This window comes from Carassius auratus, chromosome 2 (assembly GCF_003368295.1).
Source record: "Carassius auratus strain Wakin chromosome 2, ASM336829v1, whole genome shotgun sequence".
In the NCBI taxonomy this organism is placed as follows: domain Eukaryota; kingdom Metazoa; phylum Chordata; class Actinopteri; order Cypriniformes; family Cyprinidae; genus Carassius; species Carassius auratus.
The window spans coordinates 10,905,744-10,921,320 of record NC_039244.1 but is presented as its reverse complement, the minus strand read 5'-3'; the positions used below and the strand labels follow the sequence as shown (position 1 = coordinate 10,921,320).

At 37.6% G+C, this 15,577-nt stretch overlaps 1 protein-coding gene across 3 annotated transcripts in view; it reads left to right on the top strand.

Moving 5' to 3' along the window:
- Nucleotides 1–15,577, top strand: part of LOC113115422 (eukaryotic translation initiation factor 4 gamma 1-like) — a 39,577-nt gene that overhangs the window by 6,447 nt on the left and 17,553 nt on the right. For 2 of the 3 annotated variants that reach the window (XM_026283000.1, XM_026282992.1), the window contains exons 2-6: nucleotides 4,858–4,937; nucleotides 5,114–5,232; nucleotides 5,315–5,398; nucleotides 5,506–5,538; nucleotides 9,654–9,674. In XM_026283000.1, the coding sequence (XP_026138785.1) occupies nucleotides 5,158–5,232; nucleotides 5,315–5,398; nucleotides 5,506–5,538; nucleotides 9,654–9,674 (213 nt within the window). In that variant the 5' untranslated portion in view covers nucleotides 4,858–4,937; nucleotides 5,114–5,157. The remainder of the gene's footprint in view (nucleotides 1–4,857; nucleotides 4,938–5,113; nucleotides 5,233–5,314; nucleotides 5,399–5,505; nucleotides 5,539–9,653; nucleotides 9,675–15,577) is intronic. The other variant, XM_026283008.1, reaches the window with a different exon arrangement.

Here is a 15,577-nt window from a genome sequence, read left to right as displayed (position 1 = left end):
CTCTGTGGCATGAAACTATGTTCCTACTGACATTAAAAACCCTCTTAGATGGGGAGCTAGTTGCTGAAGCACATAGCTATTTCTTATATATAAATATATATAAATGAATACCAAAGACTTTTGCATTCTCTGTCTATATTATGGAAACTGGTAAACATATCAGTGAAATTCCCCAATAGTAATTCCAATTGGCCATAGCCTATGTTTCTCTACTCAAACATCAGCGGTCGAGTAAGTGCATTTATTTTGCGATCACAAATGCAAACAATACAGTTGAGATCTCACGACAGAACACAGACCGGCTGAACGACACTTTCATTAGATCGCTCAATTCCAGCTTGTTACTGTTTTCAGATTATCGTCGGCGGCTCTTCCGCAATGAGGAGTGAGCACGTTGCCAGATTGCGCATGGTTGCCAGATTGCTTAAAATAAACAAACACCAGGCAGAAAATGTATCCTTGTAACAGTGGAGCTCTGATTCGGAGATTTAAACTCTTGTTATCTGGCAACCGCTATCATTAAGCTCTCATAGTAGAGGGGAGTAGAGCAGTTACAGGTTTCTTTTTTGGACATTCGGCGAGTTCTTTTGGGAAAGTATGCTTGAATTTGAAATATTCAATATTCCCGATATATTCACATTTTACATCGTCATCAAAATTATTCCAATACTATCGCTAATATTCGATATATCGCCCTGCTCTACCTGTCACCATAAATTACATTATATTTGTCCCATACTTTCATAAATATACATACTGACTTAAGCTTGGACCACTAAATAAATAGGCTGCCATTGTTATGCAAGTATGAGGGTTAGATTATTTAGTGTACAGGTTATGTCAAGAGCAATAAAGTGATGCATTTTAAATGTTGAAAAACGTGAAAACCCCTCATTGCATCACACCATCTCCTGACTGCATTATTTGTAAAGTTATGGCCTTTGTGGAGTGTGTATATATAGTTATACGTATATTAGTTTATAATTCATTAATTTTGGGAAATGAACAAGTGTCTCAAATCTCAAGGGACTATTTAGCCAACCAGCTTATTCCATCCATCCATCCATCATCTTCCGCTTAGGTAAAAAGGTAAAATAGTAAAAAACATGTTAGTTTAAATGGAACCAAAATCGGAACCTAAAAAATTTGGATATTGAATTTTGATGTTGCCACACTTTCAGATTAGGTTGACCGTAAGTAATAAACAGCTTTGAGTAGTTGAGTATTGTGCATTTTTCCTTGCCACTTTTTTACGAGAAATTATTTTAGAAAATATCAAAAGTGAAGGTAATTCAAATTTAAAATGACTGAAGGTATAACACCTAGACTTTTATTTACTGTAAAGCAGCTTTCAGCCTTTCACCATGATGCAAACTTAATACAGTAGTAGTTCTTTACAGGTTTTTTTTGTTTGATTCCACTGCTTTTCTATTTTTTGTGCAAACATGAATGTTTGACTATGGTGCGCTTGCGTCTCTTGTAGTGTCTTGTATCGATGTTAGGGGTGTCACGATTTCGATTTTAAATCGAAATCGATCGAAATTAAGTCACAGTCTCGAACTTCGAATTAAAAAATGGAATCGTCGATGCTGCCACGCCCCCATGTTGTATGACGGCAAATCAATGACAAAAATAACCGAGCATTCAACTGATGCTGGCGCGCGCGCTATATGGCTTCCGCGAGAGGAAAACTGAATCGGATGCGAAGAAACTGGAGCCCGCGAGCTCATTTCCCATATCCTCGCGCTCGATCATCTCACCTCTGCTCGCGCGAACAATTTTATTTTTGTCAGTCGTGGGGCGGGGCTTGCTGTTTTAGTTGTTATCTCAAATGTCATTGGTTATTCCCCTTTTCCTAAAGTCAGTATTCAACGCCTGTTAGAAAATGAGTAATAATTCACTTGACTTGACCCATGACTTCATCAGTGGACCAGATACATGCGAGTAATCATTTCTTTTGCTTGTTTATTTTTGTCTTTAATGTAATTTAATGCATTGTTTATAGAGTAGATCTTTTGTAGATACTTGATTTAACTGGAATTCTTCTGATTGCTAGTGATTGCAGTCTTGTAATAAGAGGTAAACATATTTTAAAGACTGTAATGATGCACACACACACACACATACTGTACATACATACATAATATATATATATATATATATCTAAATGAATGACAGTGAAGTGTTTAACAAGCGTTTTATCTTTAATCTTTTAAATAGATACATCGTAATATTTGAAGGTTAGTTTAGTCATTTTTTATTGTTTTTGTTTGTTTTGTTATGAACTTGAATGTCATCTTTTGTGACTGCACTTACAAAAGAGAAACTGGATGGCAGTTTATTTTAAGTTTTCAATTGACTAAAGATATAAGTTGTTACATTATGTTGTTAATGAAAGTTTTAAATTTGACAGTGTAATGTGGTACATTGCAAACAAAGGTCAGATATTATATTACATAAAAGTCTATTTAAAGAGAATAATTGTAAAAATCGAGAATCGAATCGAACCGTGACCTTAGAATCGAAAATGCAATCGAATCGAGGATTTGGAGAATCGTGACACCCCTAATCGATGTTATTGGTTACTTCAGTAACACAAGCTTAATTCAAGCTGCCTTGAAAGACAAGTGGAGGAGGAAGATGAAGCCGCTCCATGTCTCCTGAGAGCTCATCTTTACAGACTGAGATGATCGAAGGTCAAATATTATTAAAACATTTTTGTAATACACAGCACGACGTATTGCATACAAATCACGGCGAGAGAGAACAAAAACATACAAAAGTATAAACATACATCACATATCAGCCAAAAAAACATAAGAATAAAATAGAACTAAAGAAAAAAGGGCCAAAATCTAAACAAAATTACACAAGGAGATCAAAGGCAGAGCAAATCTAACAGTCCTTATATCTTTCTTATTAGTAGATACTGAGATCACAAATAATTTCGAGATTCAAATAGTTTTCAATTTCTTTTAGGAAAACAGAAGACACGTTTACAGTTGGACAATATGCATTTGTAAATGTGAAATTTGCTTAGGAATGTTTTTTTTTTTTTTTTTTTTTACAAAACTGATATTTTATGTTTGTGGGGTCGGAGTCATACTTTTTATTGATTTTATTTTATATAACATTTTCATATGTAATTAGAAGCCTGGCAAAATCTTACACTTGACAAACACACCAATATCATCCCAAAGTGAGTGTAGTAACATGACCAGAATAAAACTTGAATAAAAAGAGCATATGTTAAGGTCAATGTCAGATTTAAATCTTTGTATAAACTTCTTTACAGGGTAGCACCTGTGTATGAGCTTAAAGAAATTTTTCATTTTGTTTGTGAGTATTTTTGCGGTAGAGACCAGATTTAATCATTGCGAGACTCTTCCAATATGCGCGCCATTGTATGACGTCTGTACTTCCAGGCTAGAAAGCACCTGTTCATCAATAGGTCACTATCCAATCAGTGTAGATCTGTTAAGCCCGCCCCCACAAAGAGGTTTGTGTCAAAACACCAAACGAAAAACTGGGAGACGCAAGCGAAATCTGTGGCAGTGCATTCAGAATCCACAATTAGCTGAAACGAATCTTTGAAACCTATTAACAAAGAGTGGAGGGTATTTGAAGAGCCTGTTAAATATAGTTATTTTTTTTTTTTTTCATTGTTTTTCTTTTGAAGTGGCATATTTTAGATAGTTTCTGAAAAAGCTACATTCAGTTTTATGAAGTTATGTTCGTTTTTTTTTTTTAAGCAAATGTAATTCCATAAGCTAGCAAACTTGTAGGCTGTTGTAACTAATGGTGCTGACGACAGTAACTTGTGATTTGAGTGGGAGAAATTATGCAAATATGATCTAGTTATAGTGTTAGAGGAGGGGCCATGTTCGATGGCTCACCGGAGCCACCATTTTAGCCCCGTCCCCCAAAAAATACTGAACACCGAAATGGTGAAAAACTGTTTAATGATTTAGCTCCATTATTCAGTACTACAGAATTTACGGCCTTTGTAATGGTTCAGCAATACATTTGCAACATTTATAATGTGAATGAGAATTTACTTTACAGGGACTTTGATGTTTAAATGTAAAATTTCACATTATTAATTTTTATTTATTTTATTATTTTTTTTTTTTACTGTGATTTTGGTTGAAAAAATGCATCTGTGGTGACCATAAGGGACATTCAAAAATAAAGTCTTACTGACCCCAAATGTTTCAATGATGGTTTACATGACAATCAAATATTTGAAGAATTACACGTTGTACATCACGATGAGGTCGATTCTACCGTATTTTTCGGACTATAAGTCGCACTGGACTATAAGTCGCATTTATTTAGAACCAAGAACCAAGAGAAAACATTACCGTCTACAGCTGCGAAATGGCGCTCTATGCTGCTCAGTGTAGACTACAGGAGCACTGAGCAGCATAGAGCGCCCTCTCGCGGCTGGAGACGGTAATGTTTTCTATAGTTTCATTTCTCTTGGTTCATTTCTCTCGGTTAATGTCAAATTACCAGCCGAACAATGAAAAAAAAAAAGTGACTTATAAGTCCGGAAAATACAGTTGCTTGATTTTAATTTGAGTCTGATGAAACTGGACTATGATTGCATTGATTTAAAGTTATTTTAGTCTAACAAATCAAGTTTTTAAATTGCATACAGTATACATTCACAGAATGGATCATAGTCTTGTTGTACCTACTTGAAAACAGAACTTGACTTGACTAAGAGATCTGATTTTAGTTGTAATGTGAGCATTCCTACCCGGTTGACTGATGCTAATTGATGCTAGTAAAAAAAATGTTTTTACTTTCTCCAGTGCAAAGGAAATTAATGGCCTCCTTATTTCTCTCCAGGGTGAATTACTAGCACACTACACAAGGAGTCACCCTGAGGTCTTGTCAATACCCCAGAGATTCATAATACTAATTTAGAGGTATGATTTTCACACAGTATAGATACAATAATATGCATTTTTAGATGTTTTACTTGCATGGTTGTTAAAAATAATTTGAGTTGGCAATGGAAAGCCCAACCTGTCAGTACTGTTTTAAAATATGGTTGGTTGTATCTGATTATTACTCATAAAATCATGTTTTCCTGATTCACTAGTTTGGCAAGCAAGTGTGAGGCCCCCTCATGCAGAACCACAGGAAATGAATAAACCACCTCAGCCTATAACAGGACCCCCTGTCGTTCCACACTCCACCCCATCACCAGGACTGGCACAGGTGAAAGTGGAATCAGAGAAGCTTTTCATTTTGATTATATGAATCTCCTTTAACATTATCAGTGTTTTCATTTCTTCTACAGGCTGCCTATCCCCCAGGTCAGCCTCCCTCGGTTGTTTTTCCCGGGCCATCTCCACAAATGAACACTGCACCGCAACCTAGACAGGTACACTGTCTTCTATCTATGACCGTATGTTTTTTTTTTTTTTGTTGTTGGCTTAGCTAGATTCCTGCTTGTTTGAGAGAAACTGCTACTTTTTACTTTCCTCCCAGTTCGCTCCAGGGCCTCGTGCTTTACACCAACAGGTATTACCAATTTCCATAAAGTGGATCCTGCTTGATTTCTGAAGTCTTCTGTCTGTACACCCCCCCCACCCCACCCTACCCCACACACACACACACACACACACACACACCAAAACTAGTCTATAATAAACTACAGGTTATTTTGCAGTTAGGTGCTGTTCTTGCAAGTTTTGTGTATTCATTACCATTATCAGTAGGGTTGGGAATCCATATGTTTAATGTGGTTTGTTTTTATTTTATTTATATATATATTAGGGATGCACCGAAATGAAAATTCTTGGCCGAAACCGAAAAAGAGAAAACCAAGGCCGAAAACCGAAACCGAAACACCGAAAGAAATTATGCCAATTATTAGTACCATTGCATTTATTGCTATGACCGTGTACTAACTTTACTAAAATTAAGACATTGCAATTGCATAAATTAATATTAAAGTTTCAAAGATAATTACAATTACATAACTTATTTAAAAAAAAAAAAAAAAAACATAAAAATACATAATTACAAATGATGCAAATATTTATTAAGCACATTGCAACAATGCACAGTATAAAATAAAATTCAAACTAAAAATTTATCCCACTCATGTGTATATTTAAAAATAATGTACAGGCCTACTGGCCTGCAGAAAGGTTTTAAAATGAACAGTTCCCTCATAAAAACAAAGTGCATTTAGGTGAAGTGCATTTGAAATTTTTCTATGTAGGACTAGAAAGTGCATTACTTCTCCAGTTGGCAAGACTGTTATCACTTCTGGGGATGGGGACTTCAGACAGATAACCATCTAGCTGTTGAGCAGTTGAGCTTGTCATCTGCCTGACATTTGAGAAATATTTGAGAGAGTGTATTTAAATAGGGCCAGGGCATAAATAAACATTTTTATCAAATTAAAGCAGAAATCTAGCAGAAAATCTAGCATAAATATAGCTACAATATTATGTATATATGTTTGTGTGTGTGTATAAGAACAAAATAGCCAACGTATTATTATCATTTGAGGCACTTTCTTGCAGAATTCCACTGAACATATCAGACAACGATGGTGCATGCCCCTCATCTGGTGCAGAGACGAGTCTTTTTTTCTGCGCTCTGATCTGTCTCCTTGGCGCTTGGCGCTTCTCCGTCTCCACACGGGTTCTCCGCATCCAGCGCGGCCTGGATCATTTCTTGTGCGCGCTGCCTTATTTCCGCATACAAGTAATGGTCTTTATAACGCGGATCAAGCACATTCGCGATGAAGTGCAGAGGATCCGAAAAGATCTCCGTGAGACGTGTGCTAACAGACTCTATAAGACTGTACTTTTTTTTTACTTCGTGGTCCGTCTTAATCTCTTTGTTAGGAGACGTTTTAGTGCTGCGAATAAAGGAATACGAAGAGAGAGAATGTTCTCACTGGTGTTAAGTGAATGTCGCGGGGAGCTCGTGGTCTTTGCTATGCAGGTGCACGTGCAGGTCGCGGTTTCTGTTTGCGTCATCACAACATTTCGGCCGTGTTGTTTCGGTGATAAAAGTCTATCAACCGAAAAGGCAATTTTCGGCCGAAAATTTTCGGTGGCCGAAATTTCGCCGATGTACAGTACAGACCAAAAGTTTGGACACACCTTCTCATTCAACAAACAAAGTGTGAAATAACTGAAAATGTTATATTCTAGGTTCTTCAAAGTAGCGACCTTTTGCTTTGATTACTGCTTTGCACACTCTTGTCATTCTCTTGATGAGCTTCAAGAGGTAGTCACCTGAAATGGTCTTCCAACAGTCTTGAAAGAGTTCCCCAAGAGATGCTTAGCACTTGTTGGCCCTTTTGCCTTCTGACTTTTGGTCTGTACTGTATCTTGATAAGTAACCACTCCATTCAAGTCTCCTGTAGAGTTTTATAATTTATTTTAAAATGTTCACCATAAAGTCTCTGTTTTTGAAAAGTTGAACTTGTATTAATTTTACATGGCTTTCAAAACATGCAGCTCTCTTGTGCGAGACGGGAGTCCAACGGTGTCCCTCTAGAAAATGTGTGAAATATACGTTCTGTGTGAATGGCTTGGTATCAGTTTTGATGTAAACAAGAGCTTCCTCCACATTGATCTTTTTTTTTTTTCTAGTGGCTTAAACTGGATAAGCCAACATAAACCTTATAATGCAATGACACTTATATCGTCATCACATCTCGTGCTCCACTGATAAAGGTCAAGTAGTATACTGTGGACGTCCGCACACCATCTGCATTGTCATTTTCATCATCCGCGTTAAGGCGATTTTATAATTTTTTTTTAGACCGCGTGAACGGTGTGCGACCGTAGTGGTACTGCGTGTCGAGCTTGTCTGCCTTTTGAATGTCTGTGCACGAGACTAGATGGATCGTTGGATCGTTGCGTCTGCAGCAGTGATCATTTATGTACCGAGTAGCGGACTGCAAACGCGTCCTGTGTGAAAGCACATTGAGTCCGTGCTGCACCACATACGTAATGCACACGGACTGCATATGCACTGCAGACGGATTAATTGTGAAACAGGCGTGAGCAGGGCCGTAGCTGGGGACAGCGGGGCCCCGGTGAAGGTTGTGCCAGTGGACCCTGTTTGAAATTGTTTAATTTTGTATGTTCATTTATTTTTATTTATTTGTGCTATTAACACAATTTTTTAGTTTTTTTTTTTTCAAGTTTGTATGTGTCAAGGTACAGAAACCAAATAATTAAATGTAAAATAGCACTGGGTAGTCTTCAATGTAAAAATGAAATATACAATCAAACCTACATTTATTCAGACATCTTCAACATTTCTCACATTATTACAGTTTTGCTATATATATATATATATATATATATATATATATATATATATATATATATATATATATATATATATATCTCTGGTGTCTGAATAATTTTTGGTTTGAATGTTAAAACTACAAATTAAGTCGAGCAGTGAGTGATTTTCATTTTCTTGGATTAACATTACAGCAGCCAGTAGTTAAATTAGGCGCGGTCACTTTAAGAGACGATGAACGCATCCAATATAATACACATCATTTTTTCCTCAAATGTTTACTTTCACTTGAGAAATAACTGACAGTTTTTTCATAATTTCCAAGGTAGATATTTTGACACATTTTGTATGTACAAAATTTGGTGTTCAAGTGTTTTGAGACTCCTTTCTCTGCGTCATCCCTGAACACCAGAACACCGCGAGTACTGAAATGGGCACTTTCACATTTTTTTGTTTGTTCAAACTGCGATTTGTATTGGTTCGTTCAGGTGCAGGAGGGACTTCGAGGAGAACATCGCAGAAGAGAGCTCGGTTCAGTGTCGTTGTCCGTGATATGCGACTCTGTCTCTGCGTGCACACCGAGCGAGTAACCAGCTGCTCAGTTCAGCTTTTCCACGTCTTGTGTTTGGATGCTTTAATGTTTAAATCGACAAGCGGTTAGGCTTAAAAAGACGTGGAAAAAGATCATCTTTCGTGACGATGCACAGCAGTGTCCCGTCAACTGTCCTGAGCATCTTTTTAGGCTGGCCTCAGCGGTATTGGCCCCAAAAAACCATATAGGTCTGGCTCTACATGCAGCTAATAGCTACTTTTACATTCAACCAAAAAATCTGTTGAAGACTCGCCAGTAGTTGGACTGATGGCTGAGTTAGACTGAAAAGCCTACTTATAAACAACTTAAGTCAAATAAAATTTTAGTTCGCTTGAAAGGGTTGAGGTAAACCTGAAATAACCTGATCAATGTGGAAAAAAAATTCAGAATGTTAACACTTCCCAAAATGTTTATTTGCGTTACAAACTGGTCAGACTGAATGAGACCGAATATGTTGGTAGAACTGAACGTTCTAAATCATATAATGAACAAATATCAAACTTTTTTTTATTTTTTTTATTCCCAACCCTAATTGTCAGAGGTTGCATGTTTTAATAGCTGTTTTAAGTCTCATACTTTCACCATTTCCAACTTGTTCTGTGTGCCACTAATCTTTTCTGCTGTATTGCTCAGGCTGTTTTTAACTGCATGTTGGAAGCTTGATTTCACTGCTGATGGCTAACTTTACTGCTGCTTCTTGTTGTCTGTTTCTCTCTCACACCTTCTCTCCACTCTATCTCTTCTGCTATTTGTGTGGCTCAAGGTTGGATTCAGGTCATTGCAGGTAACTGGCCCTCTCATCTCCCTCTGTCCAAAGCCAATGTAAATCAGACTGTCAAGACATTTAAAGAAAAAGCAAGTTACCTGATTAGAGCCTGACCGATATATTGTTCAGCCAATATTAGGGTTGTAGCTATCGAATAATTTAGTAATCGAGTATTCTACCAAAAATCCCAATGATTAATCGAGTAATCGGATAAAGTGGTTTTGCTTAATTATGCAAGAGAAAATAAGACTCCTGGGTCTCTTAACTAGGAACTAAGTTTCCTTTTTTAGAAATTTTTATTTTTTAAATGCATAGAACGCAATGCATACATAAAAAATAAACATTTAATTATTACCCATTGTTTCTCTGTCTGTACTTTTACTGTGAACAAAAACAATAAAGTTTACAGATGAATTAAGTGCATTTAAGTGCCATTCAGTTGGGGTTTTAAAGCATTTTCTGAGATGCACATTAAACATTAAACACATAAAACATTCATTTAATTATCTTTTAATTATTGAAAATTAACTTAACTTTTTGGTAAACAAACAGGATTTACTATTGAAAATAAAACATGGAAGAAATGTTGTGTGATTAAACCTTAAAAAAAGTTTTATATATTTTATTTTTTTTAGTAGTAGGCTATGTACATTCTGCTGAGCAATAGTCTTTAACTAGACTTTTATTTTGGCGGGTTGACGTACCTTTACAGTTCTGTGTATGTGATGTGACGCTAGTTTTACTAAAATGGTCAAATGCTCATGAAGTGATTGTCAGAGCAGTTCTGGAGATGTTGTTCATGTGTTCATGTCTTATTTAGTGAGACAGCAGACCAGCGTCACGCGCCCTTCAGTGTGTGTGTGGATATAGGAAGACGCGCTTCTGCTCCATTCATTAACAGAGACACGCAGAACATACAGGATTCATATTTAAAGGGGGGGTGAAATGCTCGTTTTCACTCAATATCCTGTTAATCTTGAGTACCTATAGAGTAGTACTGCATCCTTCATAACTCCAAAGAGTCTTTAGTTGTATTATATTCATAAGAGAAAGATAGTCTGTACCGATTTTTCCCGGAAAAACACGAGCGCCTGGAGGCGTGACGTGTGGGCGGAGCTAAAGAATCACGAGCGCCAGTAGGCTTTTGTGTTGAGAGTATGTGGAAACTGTGACATTACCCTGAGGGAAAAACCATCATCCAAAACAAACCATGGCTTACAGTCAGATTCAGCCGTTTATTTATGATCCAGAATCAGATCCCGAGGCTGAAACTGAACGAGAGCAGCAGCAGCAACGACTCGCTCCGAATAGGGCTCGAACCCGGGTCTCAGGCATGGGAGGGGACGCACTAACAAGGAGGCAGAGATATTTGAAGCAGTTTTACTCACCGCCTGCTAGGGCTGTAGTACTCGAGTCCGGTCTTGGACTCGAGTCCGGACTCGAGACATTTTTCTGTCGTCTCGGACTTGTCTCGGACTCGTTGAATTTGCACTCGGACTTGTCTCGGACTTGGCCATTGGACTCGCCAAGTCTTCTAGTTGGTCTCGACCGAGTCCAGCAAAAAAAATAAAATAAAAAATTTCTCCTTCAAAACAAAACCACATTTGCATGATGTCGCGACTGAAAACGTGTGGAAAACGCTAGGCGCGCCGCTCTCCTTATTTCCAAAGCACTCTGTAATCTAAGCTCGCGCTCCAGTGGCGTCTGCTGTTGCTGGGCAACCATGACCCGCTCTCCATGATGACGCAGAAGTTTCAGCAAAGAATAAATGGAATTCCAGCACTTAAAATCACTTGCAGTAGCTCTGCTAATAGATTCATTTAAAAAATGGCTATCCTTGTACAACTATGATCGTCTGTTTCTCCATCTTGGCTTTGCTTTCAGTATTGTTCCGGGAAAGGATGTGCATGACCAGCGGTGCACTTACTGCGACCTGAAAAGTTTAGATGTTTCTAATTTAATTTTCTACCTGTTAGATTGTGTTTTATTTACGTCTACACCTAGATACACCGCGTATTAATGTATAGCCTTATGCAACAATTACATATGTAAATTTTAAAAACTTTATATATGACATTACATATTTACATTTTCATGTAACAGCCAGTATTTGTATCTGTAACAATCACAAAATTTTTCCTATCTGCATTCGGATACAACATCGTACAGTTACTTGATAAGACTGTTATGACTTTTTATATATTTTTTCGTAGTTATCACTGAACAAGTATGTCGTGTTAAACTGAAATAATTATTAATTTCTAAAATAATATTTATCATGCAAGCAGAGAGATGTCATGATAAACGTTTAGTGATCATTTGAACACGACTGAATCCATTCAATGCACACATTCTCATTACGCAGAACACTTTAAGCGAGTCTGTTAATGAACTTCACTAAACAGATGTGTGTGTTCCGCGCAAACCAGCAAAAGGTAAAGATGCAAACATGTAGGACAAGTAGACAATGTATCCGTATCTAAGCTGATCATTAGCCTACTCTTGAGAGAGAACTGATTTGGTTTTTGAGAGACTGAGACGCGCAGCGCTGCTGTTTGATTGGTGAGCGTGCTGTGCTTATTCCATTCATTCATATCATGGTAGCCTAAGCTTTCAATATTTGCCTTTTAAATATATACAAATAATATAACATGTAGCTATGATGTATTATTATAGGTAAAATTACTCTTGCACTGATTTCTGAGAGATGCACAGAGAGGCGACAACAATGCGGTGTTTGATTTGCGATCTTTTCACTCAAAGTTTACATTCATTCACTTCTGGCGCTGATTCCCTGGCTCACCTGTTATCTAGCAAACACCAGACTCTGTCAGCTTTAGCCGAGTATTCAGGCAGAATTATTCCTTGAGCGTTATTGGTTTTTTAAGCCATTATCCGTGCCATTCCGAATAAGGTATTCGGCTTCAGGCACAACCCTAATTATTACATTACATATTTTATTTTTACATGCAACATAGATAAGGTCATATAGTAACAGCTCCACGCAATATTGTAATTCTAAAATTCACGTCGTACTTGCAAACACTTTGTATGCATTATGGTTAATGCATGCTGGAGTAGTCGATTGTTTCCGACAGAGCTCGACTAGTCTATGCAAGCACAAGCACAGTATGACAAAAATGTCGCTGTATTTATGTGCGCATGCCCAGTAGAGCCAAACGTATCCATTCTAGCCTTGCTGCGCGCATTTGTCATATCCCGAGCTTTGCGTGTGTCTGTGCACTGTGCCAATTAGGCATAGTCATATACATTTTTGACCACAGATATAATGTCAACAAAAAATAAAGTACATAAAAATTATTTGACCTTACAGTTCCAAACTTTGTTTGTTTATCCAAGTTTAGCTCCCAGGGTCGGACTGGGGGTAAAACCAGTACTCATTAGCAAGGCCCCAAAGGAAGAGAGGGCCCTTGAAAAGTATGAATCTGAAATGTATTTTTTTTTCCTGGATATTTTCATGGGTGGGGGGCATGGGGGCCCATCAGGACTGCCTATGCATAGGGCCCAGGATCTTGTTTAACGCCCCTGTTAGCTTTAACCCTAATTATACACACTTGAACCTAATCAAGCTCTTACTAGACACACTAATCTTCCAGGTGTTTTAAGGCCAGTTTGAGCTAAACTTTTCAGGACATTGGCCATCCAGGATGTAGTTTGGAGACCCCTGTCCTACAGAGTTTTTACTTTGCACATGCTTTTTGATCATTACAAATAATAATGTAAAATGATTTTCTTAGAATAGGAGATATGCTTTCTCTCGCATCACAAACATTATCAGTAGTTAAGTATGTGGTCTTGAAGAGGACCCTTTTTTCTTTCATTTGGACTCGGTCTTGGACTTGGACTCAAAACTTTTGGACTTGGACTTGACTTGGACTCGAACCTCTTTGGACTCGGTCTTGACTCGGTCTCGACTAGTCCTGGACTTGGACTTGACTTGGACTCGACAAAGCTGGACTTGACTACAGCTCTACCGCCTGCGGTTCCAACACACGATCGTGACCCTTTTTCGTTGGGACTGCATCTTCCTTAAGAAATAAACGATACGTCCGTCTTCAAACTGGGCCTTGTTTGTAAAACAAGCATCTTCAAAATGCAGGGAACAAACAAAAACACTTGCACAACTCCGTTGATGCTCTGTAAAAATAAACTCCATCCACTGGTCCCTTAATGCTGTTTTTTTTTGGTAATCTGTGCATGGTTGTCTTGCCCTGACAACCAAAAACACACTTCTTTTGTGACTTTTCGCTACGCTCTCGCTCTGATCAGTGAATCGCTCTGATCAGTGAAATGTCTGTGCTGCTCAGCCTCGCTATACGGGAGCGCGCGCTCTTCCGGCAGAAGTGCCTTAGGACCCATATAAGGAAATTCCGCTCCATCTAACGTCACACAGAGCCATACTCGAAAAAAACTTTCCGAAACTTGACAAACCGGAAGTAGTATTTTGGGAACAAAAATACTCCTTCAAACGTACAACTTAATTTTTTAAACTTTGTCCATGTTTAGCATGGGAATCCAACTCTGTAAAAAACTCAGTATGCATGAAATAGCATTTCACCCCCCCTTTAAATAGACTGTTCCGGCTTAATATTTACAGATATTAATCCATATCGTGATTTGATGTAAGTGCAATGACATTTTTGATTAATTCATTCAAAATTTAGCTAATTCCGTGCCATTCAGTGTTAAACTGTAAAATCCATTTTTTATGACTGGATCCCACGATTCCCTCCGCGTTTTCTGCATCGCGGAAATCATAGGGCCCTAGTTGTGGTATGCCAGCTCTATCTTGCAATGGACACACGCCAAGACATTATCTTTACGTTTACCCGTGCCCTCAAATCAAAACACTGCTTACTCCTTGCAGTATGCGACTTCGGACTCAGTGCTTGTGTCTCCTTCCACTTTGTGGGTGACGTAAACGCGTTGTCACATAAAAAAAAAAATAATTGCGAAAGAAGCTGACGTGAGATTTAAAATAAATTAAAAGAGGCTTTGAGGCAGAGGAATTTGCCTCGATCATTTTTTGTAATAGTTACTCGAGGAATCATTTTAGCCCTAGCCAATATTATCACCCGATATGAGCCTGTCTCCGATAAATTGGTTATGGAGAATTTGCCACTGTTTTTTTATTTTATTTTTTTACAGAACATATAACACAGATCACCGGAGCTGATCACAGCCTTTCAGTCAATGCTGGTGTCTATACCAACCACACCGCCATTTATGGCTTGCTGACACAGTTCAAATGTTTTTCAACAGTCGCTTTGTCGCATCCTGTTGCGGCACAGACACTGTGTCAGCATAGTTAAAATGTCAGCATAGTCAGTATAGTCAGTAATGTAGCAGATTGAAAAGTTAGTATCTTTCTGCAGTCCAATAGACAGCAGTGCGGTGGTGGTTTGAGCATGTTGAATGATGATTTAACGCTACGTTGTCACCTAGTTCGAGAGACTCGATGCTAAGTAAATAATGTCCCTGTCTTTTCCTCACACAATGAGCTTATTATGTTCGTTTGTTACATTAATAGGGCCCTATGATTTCCACGATGCAGAAAACATGGACAGAATCGTGGAATCTAGTCATAAACATGGAATTTACTGCATAACATGGAATTTCTTATATTTTATTAATAAAACAGTCAGCGTGTATGTGTGTGTGTGTGTGTGTAATATATATATATATATATATATATATATATATATATATATATATATATATATATATATATATTACACACAAACACGGTGTCTTTGAATGTTAGAATTTAATATTAGAATATTAGAGATTTAACTACGAATGTTCTGCATGGGGGATTTGCCGGTATCAAATTTTCAAGTTGCGAAAAATTACTAATGCTTTTATCATGGTGTACGGTATTATCATGATATTGAAATTTA